We start from the raw sequence: 15,373 nt of genomic DNA on the forward strand, positions 1-15,373 counted from the left end.
AATCCGAAGTGAGAAAGCTTTTTCCACACAGAGTTGTTCGGGCCTCAAATGCACTGCATGGAATTGTGGTGGAGACAGATCCAATCGAGGCATTCAAGATGGCATTAGATGATTATTTAAATAGAAACAGGGGTAAGGGGGAAAAACACTAAGTCACGATGCACGTTTGGAGAGCCTGTGCAGACATGATGGGCCAAATGGCTTCCTCCTCCATCATAAAAATTCTGTGCTGCTGTACAGCAAAACAAATGAAATAGGAGAGTGATGCTTAGTGGTAATGTACACCATCCCAGAGGGCAGAATTCAAATAATACTGATTTACCACTTACTCCACTACAGTCGCCCAATTGCAATGCAAATAAATAAGTGAGTTTGAGATACTAATCCAAGAAGGTTCTGGGCACATGTCGAGGCATCCCTTCCCTCCTTTTTTCTAAAGTGATAAGAATGTGGTCATCAAATGTTGAGGTAGTCATGTTTGCTAGCTGACAGTGGGTTGCACAGTCCAACTTGCCTGCACAGCCCCATAGTTTAAAACCCCGTAACCACTAAAGAGGTTTCATCAGCCCAAAGCAAAATTACAAAGTCCAATTTCAAGATAAATACACACATGGAAGCCTGTGCATATGCAGTTATTTTCTGGAACCTCCATTACTATGGATTCTATTGTGCAATATAAAGCAACAGTTTCCATTACATTGGGATCTGAAGCACTATTGTAAAAGAAAAGCATTATGGGATGCTGAAATAGCATAGATTACTGCTAATCTTCTAAAGACCCTGCATGCATCTCCAAACTATAATGAAAAGTTGTATATTTGACTTTCGTCACAAATGTAATAATGAAATGTTTCTGGTATGTTCTCTTTCATTTTTCCCATCGGTCTCCTCAATCCATAACGGAACTGAGATTTATCACCTCTCAGCCCTCTGTCAATGCGACTTCTAAATTATCTGCCTCAAGGAAACTTTCCCTGATTTTCTTCATTGTTCCTCATTCCAATGCCTTGTCTCTTCTGCCAGGAGCAGCCCACTAAGCCAGAGCTAACACTGTTAATTTGGAGACACAAAGCAACACACTATGATAGATTTAGATTAAATAGCATCAGATTCTATGATAGTTCTAGTCATTAAAGTTTAAAATATCTAAGGCCTCAGAATCATCATTCACACTTCTATTAGAAGAAATAAAATGCAGTGTGTCTCAGTAAATAACCTTTGGGAATTTGACAACATTTGCACTTTGAAAGTTAAAATTTGTTTCATTATAATTAATGATCAGTATTTACCTGAAGTTCTGCCATTATCCGGTCACCTTCATCTTCATCTTCCTTGACGGCAGAAGCGGCTACTGGGACAGATGTTGATGCCATCTCTTTCATTTCCATGGGACTTCTTGGTGACTTTACGAGCACTGGACTATTCTCTTCAGACTATCAAATAACAAAAATGACAACATTCCATTGGGATTGATCCATAATGGAACACTTGCTTATTTAGTAATCTCGCTCCAAGACACTTGTGGTTGGTGAGGGAAATGGAAAAAGCACATTAATGTGGTAGGTGCTGCACTTCTGAGGTTAGACCACAGGCACATATTACCACAGCAAGATGCAGGAGTTTTGCTCTTCATCTAATTATTCTCTATTGCACCTGTATTTGATACCAACACTGGATGCCTGAACCGGTTGTTTATTCCAGCTCAAGGTGCCTTACATTGCACACAATACAGAAAGGAAAACACATTTCAAAAATTAAAATTCCAGTGCCATACAACTGTTGTACATATTACATGCTTAAATGATCCAACAAATCTATACCAAGAACAGCAATGCTTCAAATGCTAGCAAAGTGACACAAGCAGAAAATGCTAGAAAGACTCACAGAATTTGTGGTGAAAGAAAAACAGAGTAAATATTTGAGGTAAGTGACCTTATGCCAGAAGGATTCTAGCCTTAGGGTCATCTACCTGAAATGCTAACTTTGTTCGATGCATCCTTCGATGCTGTCAAATGGATGTCAATACCGATAACAGTGCTTCATACAAACTAACATTCCAGGCAATATGTTAACTGAAACACTCCCTCAAAAAGAGCTGCTGGCCCAAGGAGCTTCTGGTCTCTCCTTTGGAACTCAAGAAGAGTTTAATTTTTTGAGAACCCTATACTCGCTTAAACTGCTGATATGCCCACTTAGGTTGGATAAGTAAATTGACTGCTAAACTTATAATAAAAATATTGCAAATTATTTTAATTCGGAAACTGCACATTTTGGGACAGAGCATGTAAGCAATGGCAGATGTTGCACCCATGTAACTAGCTCTCAAATCCTCAAGCAAATATTTCCAAAAAGGAGCAAGAAACAGAACATGTGAATCCCTTCAGCCTGGCCAAGAGGAGCATTGACATAATTGTGTAAGTAGATGACCTGAAAATCCTATCTGTGGGGAAAGCTAACAAGAGGAAAAGATAAAAGCTCTTAAGGGGATTGAAAGTACATCCTTGTCAAGTATTTATAAGTTTATGAGATAGCTATGGCTTATTGTTGGGAGGATCTGCTGCTGCTTGAATCTACTCTTGCAAGGAGATCTGCTGTCACAGTATGCCATGTGTGTCTTGCACAACTTACAGATCCACTGTAGATCGCCTGCAGCCACTCTGTGACATATAACTACATCTAGGCCGACCCCTCTTTTCACTACCCTCTACTTTCTTCTAATTTGTCTTATGGTCCACATATGGAAACTTTAGCAAACATCTTAACATTCATATTTTAGGGGCCTCTAATTGCTCCCTTATTGTTCAGGTTTCTGAGGCATACAGGAAAGTGGATAAAATGTGCGAAGGGGAGGCGGGGGGACATAGTGGTATTGACACTGGACTAGTAATCCAGAAACCCGAGGTAACGATCTGCGGATCCGGGTTTGATCCCTCCAGTGCAGGAATTTAAACTCAATAAAATATCTGGAATTAAAAGTCTAATGATGACCTTGAAACTAACATCTGGTTCACTAATGTCTTTGAGGGAAGGAAATCTGCTGCCCTTAGCCAGTCTGGCCGACATGTGACTCCAGATCCACAGAAATGTGGTTGACTCTAAAATGGCCTAGCAAGCCACTCAGTTGTATGCAACCGCTACGAAAACACAAAAAAGGAATGAAACCAGGCAGACTACCTGACATCAACCCAGGCATCGGAAATGACAACGGCAAACCCAGCCCGCTCGACCCTGCAAAGCAGTCCTTACTAACATCTGGGGGCTTATGCCAATGTTGAGAGAGCTGTCTCACAGACTAGTCAAGCAAGAGATTGATATCATACCTTATAGACAATGTCCCAGACACTATTATTATGATTCCTGGGTATGTCCTGTCTCACCGGCAAGACAGACCCAGCAGAGGTGGTGGCACAGTGGTATACAGTCGGGTGAGAGTTGCTCCGGGTGTCTTCAACATCAACTCGGGACCCCAAGTCTCATGGCTTCAGATTAAACATGGGCAAGGAAACCTGCCGATCACATAACTGCTTGACTGAGACTGCAGCAGGTGGTGAAGGAACCAACAAGAGAGAAAAACATAATTGTCCTCATCCTCACGAACCTGCCTGCTGCAGATGCATCTGTCCATGACAATGTCGGTAGAAGTGACCACCGACAGTCCTTGTGGAGACAAAGTCCTGTCTTCACATCGTGTTGTGTGGCACTAACACCATGCTAAATGGGATAGACTTCGAACAGATCTCGCAACTCAAGACTGGGCATCCATGAGGTGCTGTGGACCATCAGCAGCAGCAGAATTGTACTCAACCACAATCTGCGACATCATGGCCCGGCATATCCCCCACTCTACCATTACCACCAAGCCAGGGGATCAACCCTGGTTCAATGAAGAGTGCAGGAGGACATGCCAGGAGCAACACCAGGCATACCTAAAAATGAGGTGTCAACCTGGTGAAGCTACAACACAGGACTACTTGTGTGCCAAACAGCAGAAAGAGCAAGTGATAGAGCTAAGCGATTCCACAATAAATGCATCAAGTCTAAACACTGCATTCCTGCCACATCGAGCCATGATTGGTGATGGACAATTAAACAATTCACTGGAGGAGGAGGCCCAACAAATATCCCCATCCTCAATGATGGAGGAGCTCGGCACATCTGTGCAAAAGACAAGGATGAAGCAGTCGCAACAATGTTCTGCCAGAAGTGCCGAATGGATGATCCATCTTGGTTTCCTCCGGTGGTCCCCAGTAACACAGATGCCATTCTTCAGCCAAGATGATTCACTCCACGTGATATCAAGAAATGGGTGAAGACACTGGATACAGCAAAGGCTATGAATGCTGGATTTGGATTTATTGTGTACTGAGGTACAGTAAAAGGTATTGTTCTGCATACAGTTCAGACAGATCGTTCCATACATGAAAAATATAGGACATTTGATAGATACACAATGGAAATACATCGACATCGGGTGAAGCATACGGAGTGTAGTACTACTCAGTAGAGAAGATGCATGGAGAGATTAGCTCAGTCCTTAAGAGGATCATTCAAGAGTCGGGTAACTGTGGGGAAGAAGCTGTTTTTGAATTTGTTAGTGCGTGTTCTCAGGCTTTTGTATTTTCTGCTCAATGGAAGAGGTTTATCATAGAATTTACAGTGCAGAAGGAGGCCATTCGGCCCATCGAGTCTGCACCGGCTCTTGGAAAGAGCACCCTACCCAAGGTCAACACCTCCACCCTATCCCCATAACCCAGTAACCCCACCCAACGCTAAGGACAATTTTTGGACACTAAGGGCAATTTATCATGGCCAATCCACCTAACCTGCACATCTTTGGACTGTGGGAGGAAACCGGAGCACCCGGAGGAAACCCACGCACACACGGGGAAGATGTGCCGACTCCGCACAGACAGTGACCCAAGCCGGAATCGAACCTGGGACCCTGGAGCTGTGAAACAATTGTGCTATCCACAATGCTACCGTGCTGCCCGTAGGTTGGAAGAGAGGATAATCCAGGTTGGAGGGTTTTTTTGATTATGCTGCCTGCTTTCCCAAGGCAGCGGCAGGTGTAGAAAGAGTCAGTGGATGGGAAGCTGTTTTGCATAATGGACTGGGCTATGTTCACGGCTCTGTAGTTTCTTACGGTCTTGGGCTGAGCAGTTGCCATGCCAGGCTGTGATACAGCTGGATAGGATGCTTTCTATGGTGCATAGGAAGAAATTAGTAAGAGTCAATGAGGACATGGCAAATTTCCTCAGTTTCCTGAGGCAATATAGGCGTTATTGTGCTTTCTTGGTCATAGTGTTGACGTGGGTGGACCAGGACAGATGGTTGGTGATGTGCACACCTAGGAATTTGAAGCTGTCAACCATCTCTACCTCGGCACCATTGATGCAGACGGTGTATGTACGATATTTTGCTTCCTGAAAACAATGACCAGCTCCTAAGTTTTACTGACATTGAGGGAGAGATTACACCACTCCACTAGGTTCTCTATCTCCCTCCTGTACTCTGACTCATCGTTGTTCGAGATCCAACCCACTACAGTCGGGTCATCAGGAAACTTGTAGATGGAGTTGGATTTTGGATTTGGATTTGTTTATTATTACGTGTACCGAGGTACAATCAAAAGTATTGTTCTGCATGCAGCTCAAACAGACCATTCCGTACATGAAACGAAAATACATAATAGGACAAAAATAAAAAACACATTTTGCCACACAGTCGTGTGTATATAGAGTATAGTAGAGGTTAAGTATGCAGCCTTGCAGGGCCTGGTCTTGAAGACTATCATGGAGAAGGTGTTGTTGCTTATCGTCACTGATTGTGACCTATGGGTCAGGAAGTCTAGGATCCAGTTGCAGAGGGAGGAGCCAAGTCCTATGTTTTGGAGTTTTGATATGAACTTGGCTGGGATTATGGTGTTGAAGGCAAAGCTGTAGTCAATAAATCAGAGTCTGACGTAGGTGTCCTTGTTGTCGGATGTTCCTGGGATGAGTGTGGAGCCAGGGAGATTGCGTCTGCTGTGGACAGATTGTGGTGGTATGCGAATTGCAGCAGATCAAGGTATTTCGGGAGTATGGAGTTGATGTGTCTCATGAAAATCCTCTTGAAGTTCTTCATAATGATAGTTAACAAGACCATCGGATGGTAGTTGTTGAGGCATGTTGCCTGGGTCTTCTTTGGCACCGTCATGAAGGTGGTCTTCTTGAAACAGGTGGGACTTCGGAACAGAGTAGGGATAAGTTGAAGTTGTCCACGAACACACCCGCCAGTTGGTCCACGCAGGATCTTAATGCATGACCAAGGACTCCGTTAGGACCCGTTGCTTTCCGAGGGTTCACTTTGAAGAAGGCCGATCTAACTTTGGAGGCTGTGATGGTAGGTATGGGTGTGTCCTCGGCTGCTGGGTTTGTTGGTTTCCTGCTTGAAACGAGCATAGAATGCATTGAGTTCATCGAGGTGGGGTGTGGTGCTGCCGGAGATTCTACTTGGCTTTGCTAGAACAAAGGACAAAGAAAAGTACAGCACAGGAACAGGCCCTTCGGCCCTCCAAGCCTGTGCCGACCATGCTGCCCGTCTGAACTAAAATCTTCTACACTTCCTGGGCCCATATCCCTCTATTCCCATCCTAATCATGTATTTGTCAAGATGCCCCTCAAACGTCACTATCGTCCCTGCTTCCACCACCTCCTCCGGCAGCGAGTTCCAGGCACCCACTACCCTTTGTGTAAAAAACTTGCCTCGTACATCTCCTCTAAACCTTGCCCCTCGCACCTTAAACCTATGCCCCCTAGTAATTGACCCCTCTACCCTGGGAAAACGCCTCTGACTATCCACTCTGTTTATGCCCCTCATAATTTTGTAGACCTCTATCAGATCGCCCCTCAACCTCCGTCATTCAAGTGAGAACAAACCGAGTTTATTCAACCGCTCCTCATAGCTAATGCCCTCCATACCAGGCAACATCCTGGTAAATCTCTTCAGCACCCTCTCTACAGCCTCCACATCCTTCTGGTAGTGTGGCGACCAGAATTGAACACTATACGCCAAGTGTGGCATAACTAAGGTTCTATACAGCTGCAACATGACTTGCCAATTCTTATACTCAATGTCCCAGCCAACGAAGGCAAGCATGCCGTATGCCTTCTTGACTACCTTCTCCACCTGTGTTGCCCCTTTCAGTAGCCCGTTATGTTGTTTAAGCCTTGCCACAACTGAAAGGAGTCTGTTTTGTTAGTCTGTGACTCTAGCTTGGTCTGGTATTGTCTCTTGGCATCCCTGATAACTTTCTGGAGGTCATACCGAGATTTGTTGCATAGCTCAGGGTCGTCTGTTTTGAACGCCTCAGACCTGGCCTTCAAACGGGAGTGAATCTCTCGGTTAAAACATGGTTTCCGATTGGGGAATACACGTACTACCATCTTTGGCACGCAATCTTCTAAACACTTTCTGATGATGTGTGATGGTGATGGTTCACTCATTTAGATTGGTTGCTGAGTTCTTGAATATGGGCCATTCCACTGCCTCTAAGCAGTCACAGAGGAGCTCTTCTGTTGTCTCGGACCAGCATTGCATGACCTTCTTAACCAGATTCTCCCGCTTAAGTTTCTGCTTGTATGCTGGGAGAAGGAGCACTGTCTTGAAGTCCAATTTTCCGAAGTGTGGGCGGGGGATAGATCGGTACGTGCCCTTCCGGCAATAGTACTGAAGACTTGTGCTCCAGAATTTCGACACTCCTAGCCAAGCTGTTCCAGTACAGTTACAACACTAGCACTGCCTGTCAATGTGGAAAATGGCCCAGGGTGTGTACTGTACACAAGAAACAAGACAAATCCAACCCAGCCAATTACCACCCTATCAGTCTACTCTCCATCATCAGGAAAGTGATGGAAGGAGTCATCAACACTGCTATCAAGCAGCACTTACTCAGCAACAACCTGCTCAAGGGCAACCTGCTCATTTTAATAGACTGAACCCTGCCCACCATGGACGGGGAGGTTATCCCACCTTTCTAAGTCTGACTTGACACCATCAACCAGACTATTTTAACTTATGATCCACAGATAACGAAAACTTGTCTTGGCAAGGTGAAAAGTAGCATCCCCAGTTGAACTCTCCCCAGGGGGGGTTGATCGGAAAGCATTCACTCTTATCCAAGTTCAACTTCCACCCAGAGAAGGAGCCAAAACTCCCAAGCAACTTCATTATCTCATCTATAGACGGTACAGGGTGCGTAATATAGAGAAGTAGGTCATCCATGTTAAGTAATGGGTTAAGAGACATTGTAATTAGTTGTCTCATTTATGTTAAGTATCCAATAACTGACACTGATATGTAAAGGGGCTTCAGGTGGCCTTTGTGTCAGGTGATGTGATGTTAGAGTTTTGTGCAGAGTCTGTTGAAGTGAAATAAAGTTGTTGGTGAATAGGAGCAGAACTTTTGACTCTTTATACAGCAGCAACCAGACATCTAACAATCCATGTAAAGGGACACCTGGTGCTCCACCCCTCCCCAATTTATCCACCTCTATTTAACAGAAGATCTCAGCTTGATTATATTGCCAAAGCAAACAGGTGCAGGGACAATGGACACCCATGTTTCGTGCCCTTATTCAACAGGAAGAAGCCAGAGTTCAGAGCGTTCGTACGAACACGAGCAATGGGGGCCCTATACAATAGCCGAATCCAGGAAATCCAAACCTCCCAAGAATCCCACAGCACTGAGTGCTGAATTTGGTGCATTTTGAGTGCTATAGTAAGAGTTTGGTGACCGAGGGAGTATAAGGCTTCATTTTTATCTAAAGTTTAGTCTTTCTTTTATTTAGTTAATTAACTTAAAAGTTGCTGTTTGGTTTAGAAGAAGGTGAATTTTCAATCAGCTTTAAACAGGCTTCTACTTGTAGGCACTTGCAGCTGGAGCTTGTTAATTAGTTAATTGGATTAGGCCAGTTTTCAGAGGCTAGATTCACAGTATAAAAGTGATCCCCTACAGTGCAGACTTTGTTTGCACTGAGTGCTGAATTTGGTACATTTTGAGTGCTGAATTTGGTGCATTTTGAGTGCTATAGTAAGAGTTTGGTGACCGAGGGAGTTAGGTGAGGAGGGAGTAAGGTGCTCCTTTCATTTTGTTTCCCATATTTCCGCAAAGAGTGAGAAGAGAGCCAGGAGTTTACAGAAAGTGTAGCTGACTGGGAGCAGAGTCGGAAGGCGGAGATCTAGATAATCCACAGGGCAGCTATATTCTGTCAGGTAAGAGGGCATGGAGGCTAGGCCAGTTGCATGCTCCTCCTGTAGGATGTGGGTGGTGAGGGATACCACCGGTGTCCTCGCTGACTATACCTGCGGGAAGTGCACCCAACTTCAGCTCCTCAAAGACCGTGTTAGGGAACTGGAGCTGAAGATGGATGAACTTCGGATCATCCGGGAGGCAGAGGGGGTGATTGAGAAGAGTTACAGGGAGGTAACTACACCCAAGGTACAGGACAAGAATAGCTGGGTTACCGTCAGGGGGAAAAAAACAAACAGGCAGACAGTGCAGGGATCCCTCGTGGCCATTCCCCTTCAAAACAAGTATACCGTTTTGGATGCTGTTGGGGGGGATGACCTACTGGGGGAAGGCCCTAGCGGCCAGGTCTCTGGCACTGAGTCTGGCTCTGGGGCTCAGAAGGGAAGGGGGGAGAATAGAAAAGCAATAGTTGTAGGAGATTCAATGGTTAGGGGAATAGATAGGAGATTCTGTGGTCGCGAGCGAGACTCCCGGAAGGTATGTTGCCTCCCCGGTGCCAGGGTCAGGGATGTCTCGGATCGTGTCTTCAGGATCCTTAAGGGGGAGGGCGAGCAGCCAGAAGTCGTGGTGCACATTGGTACCAACGACATAGGTAGGAAAAGGGGTGTGGAGGTAATAAACAAGTTTAGGGAGTTAGGCTGGAAGTTAAAAGCCAGGACAGACAGAGTTGTCATCTCTGGTTTGTTGCCGGTGCAACGTGATAGCGAGGCTAGGAATAGGGAGAGAGTGCAGTTGAACACGTGGCTGCAGGAATGGTGTAGGAGGGAGGGCTTCAGGTATTTGGATAATTGGAGCGCATTCTGGGGAAGGTGGGACCTGTACAAGCAGGACGGGTTGCATCTGAACCAGAGGGGCACCAATATCCTGGGAGGGGGACTTCCGGGTGCGGCGATGACCAGCTAAGTCGCACGTTTCGGCAGCTCCCTGTGGAACGGACTTTTGGGCTCTTAATAGGAGCCCCAACGGCAATTTTAACGGCTAAAAACACTGTGCGGTAAACCAGAAGGGAATCCCCCCTGGACACGGATGGAAAAAGGAGAGGAAAGTGGCCGGATTGCGGTGGATCCTTTAGAGCAGCGGCAAGGAAGGCAAGCAAAAACCAAGATGGCGTCGGAAGGTGGCAGTTTAATATGGGGCCCTGAACAACACGAGTTTTTGAAACGCTGCGTGGAAGAGCTTAAAAAGGAGATGAAGAAGGAGCTGTTGGCCCCGATATTACAGGCGATTGAAGGGCTAAAAGATGAGCAAAAGACCCAGGAGCGGGAGCTTCGGGTCGTGAAGGCAAAGGCTGCCGAGAACGAGGACGATATACAGGGCCTGGTGATGAAGACGGAGATGCACGAGGCACACCATAAACGATGTGTGGAAAGGCTGGAGGTGCTGGAGAATAATGCGAGGAGGAAGAATTTAAGGATTCTTGGTCTTCCTGAAGGTGCAGAAGGGGCAGACGTCGGGGCATATGTGAGCACAATGCTGCACTCGTTCACGGGATCGGAGGCCCCGACGGGTCCGCTGTAGGTGGAGGGAGCCTATCGAGTTATGGCGCGAAGACAGAGGGCTGGAGAAATTCCTCGAGCCATAGTGGTGAGATTCCTCCGTTTTAAGGACAGAGAGATGGTCCTAAGATGGGCAAAGAAAACTCGGAGCAGCAGATGGGAGAACGCGGTGATCCGCGTATATCAAGACTGGAGTGCGGAGGTGGCGAGAAGGAGGGAGAGCTTTAATCGGGCCAAGGCGGTGCTTCATAAAAAGATCAAATTTGGAATGCTGCAGCCGGCAAGACTGTGGGTCACATATCAAGGGAAGCATCACTACTTTGAAACGGCGGATGAGGCGTGGACATTTATTGTTGAAGAGAAATTGGAATGAGTGGGTTATTAAAAAAGAACGTTTGAGACAAAGTGGTGGGGCGAATATGGGGGGCGAAGAGGGGGGGGAGATGATTTTTATGTTGTTAATCCTGCGACCCGGTAACTTTTCTCTCTTCCACAGGTTGTGGGGGAGGGAGGAAGGGAGGTGGAGGAGTTGGGGGCGTTGGCCATTGGGGGCGGGGCCAAAAGGGAAGCGCTTGCTTTGTTCCCGCGCTATGATAATTATGGCGGGAATAGGGAAGCAGGAAGGAGGGGGCGTCGCACGGTGCGAGCCGAAGTCACGGGGGGAAGCCAAGGTCGGCCAGAGTTTGCTGACTTCTGGGAGCAACATGGGGGGTGTAACTACGCTAGTGGGGGATCTAGCGGGGGGGGGGGGGGTGGGAGGGGGGGATTTACTGGGTTGCTGCTGCTGGGGAGAAGGGGAGCTGGTATGGGGTGGGGTGGGCGGGGCGGGGGGGCACCGCCTGGGGGGGACACGGCTGCGTGGGAACTGGGTGAGGAGCTGGGTAAAAGGGGATGGCTAATCGACAAGGGGGGGGGGTAAAGAGCCCCCCAACCCGGCTGATCACGTGGAATGTGAGAGGGCTGAACGGGCCGATAAAGAGGGCACGGGTACTCGCACACCGAAAGAAACTTAAGGCAGATGTGGTTATGTTACAGGAGACGCATTTGAAACTGATAGACCAGGTTAGACTACGCAAAGGATTGGTGGGGCAGGTGTTTCATTCGGGGCTAGATGCGAAAAACAGGGGGGTGGCTATATTAGTGGGGAAGCGGGTAATGTTTGAGGCAAAGACCATAGTGGCGGATAGTGGGGGCAGATACGTGATGGTGAGTGGCAAATTACAGGGGGAGGCGGTGGTCTTAGTGAACGTATATGCCCCGAACTGGGATGATGCCAACTTTATGAGGCGCATGTTAGGACGTATACCAGACCTAGAGGTGGGGAAGTTGGTAATGGGTGGAGATTTTAACACGGTGCTGGAACTAGGACTGGACAGATCGAGGTCCAGGACTGGAAGGAGGCCGGCAGCAGCCAAGGTGCTTAAAGACTTTATGGAGCAGATGGGAGGAGTAGACCCATGGAGATTTAGTAGACCTAGGAGTAAGGAGTTTTCGTTTTTCTCCTATGTCCACAAAGTTTATTCGCGAATAGACTTTTTTGTTTTGGGAAGGGCGTTGATCCCGAAGGTGAGGGGGACGGAGTATATGGCTATAGCTATCTCGGATCACGCTCCACATTGGGTGGACTTGGAGATAGGGGAGGAAAAAGAACGGCGTCCACCCTGGAGAATGGACATGGGACAAATGTCGGATGAGGGGGTGTGTCTAAGGGTGAGGGGGTGTATTGAAAAGTACTTGGAACTCAATGATAATGGGGAGGTCCAGGTGGGAGTGGTCTGGGAGGCGCTGAAGGCAGTGGTTAGAGGGGAGCTGATATCAATCAGGGCACATAAAGGAAAGCAGGAGAGTAGGGAACGGGAGCGGTTGCTGCAAGAACTTCTGAGGGTGGACAGGCAATATGCGGAGGCACCGGAGGAGGGACTGTACAGGGAAAGGCAAAGGCTACACGTAGAATTTGATTTGCTGACTACGGGTACTGCACAGGGTGTACAATACGAATATGGGGAGAAGGCGAGCAGGTTGCTGGCCCACCAATTGAGGAAAAGGGGAGCAGCGAGGGGAATAGGGGGAGTGAGGGATGAGGAGGGAGAGATGGAGCGGGGAGCGGAGAGAGTGAATGGAGTGTTCAAGGCATTCTATGAAAGATTATATGAAGCTCAGCCCCCGGATGGGAAGGAGAGAATGATGTGTTTTCTGGACCAGCTGGAATTTCCTAAGGTGGAGGAGCAGGAGAGGGTGGGACTGGGAGCACAGATCGAAATGGAGGAAGTAGTGAAAGGAATTAGGAGCATGCAGGCGGGGAAGGCTCCGGGACCGGATGGATTCCCAGTTGAATTTTACAGGAAATATGTGGACTTGCTCGCCCCGCTACTGATGAGAACCTTTAATGAGGCGAGGGAAAGGGAACAGCTGCCCCCGACTATGTCAGAGGCAACGATATCGCTTCTCCTAAAGAAAGAAAAAGACCCGCTGCAATGCGGGTCCTATAGGCCTATTTCCCTCCTGAATGTAGACGTTAAGATTCTGGCCAAGGTAATGGCAATGAGGATAGAGGATTGTGTCCCGGGGGTGGTCCATGAGGACCAAACTGGGTTTGTGAAGGGGAGACAGCTGAATACGAATATACGGAGGCTAATAGGGGTAATGATGATGCCCCCACCAGAGGGGGAAGCGGAGATAGTGGTGGCGATGGATGCCGAGAAAGCATTTGATAGAGTGGAGTGGGATTATTTGTGGGAGGTGTTGAGGAGATTTGGCTTTGGAGATGAGTATATTAGATGGGTACAGCTGCTGTATAGGGCCACGATGGCGAGCGTGGTCACGAATGGACGGGGGTCTGCATATTTTCGGCTCCATAGAGGGACGAGGCAGGGATGTCCTCTGTCCCCATTATTGTTTGCACTGGCGATTGAGCCCCTGGCAATAGCATTGAGGGGTTCCAGGAAGTGGAGGGCAGTACTCAGGGGAGGAGAAGAACACCGGGTATCTCTGTATGCGGACGATTTGTTGTTGTATGTGGCGGACCCGGCGGAGGGGATGCCAGAGATAATGCAGATACTTGGGGAGTTTGGAGAATTTTCAGGATATAAACTGAACATGGGGAAAAGTGAGTTGTTTGTGGTGCATCCAGGGGGGCAGAGCAGAGAAATAGAGGACTTACCGCTGAGGAAGGTAACAAGGGAGTTTCGCTACTTGGGGATCCAGATAGCCAAGAATTGGGGTACATTGCATAGGTTAAATTTAACGCGGTTGGTGGAACAGATGGAGGAGGACTTCAAGAGATGGGTCATGGTATCCCTGTCACTGGCAGGGAGGGTGCAGGCGGTTAAAATGGTGGTCCTCCCGAGATTCCTTTTTGTGTTTCACTGCCTCCCGGTGGTGATCACGAAGGCTTTTTTCAAAAGGATTGAGAAGAATATCATGAGTTTTGTGTGGGCCGGGAAGACCCCGAGAGTGAGGAGGGGATTTTTGCAGCGTAGTAGGGATAGGGGGGGACTGGCACTACCGAGCCTAAGTGAGTACTACTGGGCCGCCAATATCTCAATGGTATGCAAGTGGATGGGAGAAGAGGAGGGAGCGGCGTGGAAGAGATTGGAGAGGGCGTCCTGCAGGGGGACTAACCTACAAGCTATGGTGACGGCGCCGTTGCCGTTCTCACCGAAGAAATACACCACAAGCCCGGGGCAGTGGAGACGGCATAGGGGTAAGACGGGAGCCTCGGGGTGGTCCCCGATAAGAAATAACCATAGGTTTGCTCCGGGGAGAATGGATGGGGGATTTGGAACATGGCAAAGAGCAGGAGTAACACAATTGAGAGATCTGTTTGTAGATGGGACGTTTGCAAGTCTGGGAGCGCTGACCGAAAAATATGGGTTGCCCCAAGGGAATGCATTCCGGTATATGCAACTCAGGGCTTTTGCGAGGCAACAGGTGAGGGAATTCCCGCAGCTCCCGACGCAGGAGGTGCAGGACAGAGTGATCTCAAAGACATGGGTGGGGGACGGTAAGGTATCAGATATATATAGGGAAATGAGGGACGAGGGGGAGATTATGGTAGATGAGCTGAAAGGGAAATGGGAAGAGGAGCTGGGGGAGGAGATTGAGGAGGGGCTGTGGGCTGATGCCCTAAGTAGGGTAAACTCATCGTCCTCGTGTGCCAGGCTAAGCCTGATACAATTTAAGGTGTTACACAGGGCACATATGACTGGAGCACGGCTCAGTAAATTTTTTGGAGTAGAGGATAGGTGTGCGAGATGCTCGAGAAGCCCAGCGAATCACACCCACATGTTCTGGTCATGTCCGGCACTACAGGGGTTTTGGGTGGGGGTGACAAAGGTGCTTTCGAAGGTGGTGGGGGTCCAGGTCGAACTAAGCTGGGGGTTGGCTATATTCGGGGTTGCAGAGGAGCCGGGAGTGCAGGAGGCGAAATAGGCTGATGTTTTGGCCTTTGCGTCCCTATTAGCCCGGCGCAGGATACTGTTGATGTGGAAGGAAGCCAAGCCCCCGGGTGTGGAGACCTGGATAAATGACATGGCAGGGTTTATAAAGTTGGAACGGATTAAGTTCGTCCTCAGGGGATCGGCTCAAGG

General features: G+C 48.0%; 1 protein-coding gene across 20 annotated transcripts in view; it reads right to left on the bottom strand.

The window, feature by feature from the left end:
- Window positions 1-15,373, bottom strand: part of LOC140424893 (sickle tail protein-like) — a 931,095-nt gene that overhangs the window by 23,750 nt on the left and 891,972 nt on the right. For all 20 annotated transcript variants that reach the window (XM_072508468.1, XM_072508466.1, XM_072508467.1 and 17 more), the window contains one exon: window positions 1,290-1,433. In XM_072508468.1, coding sequence (XP_072364569.1) covers window positions 1,290-1,433 — 144 coding nt within the window. The remainder of the gene's footprint in view (window positions 1-1,289; window positions 1,434-15,373) is intronic.

The sequence above is a fragment of the Scyliorhinus torazame genome, chromosome 6 (assembly GCF_047496885.1).
Source record: "Scyliorhinus torazame isolate Kashiwa2021f chromosome 6, sScyTor2.1, whole genome shotgun sequence".
NCBI lineage: Eukaryota > Metazoa > Chordata > Chondrichthyes > Carcharhiniformes > Scyliorhinidae > Scyliorhinus > Scyliorhinus torazame.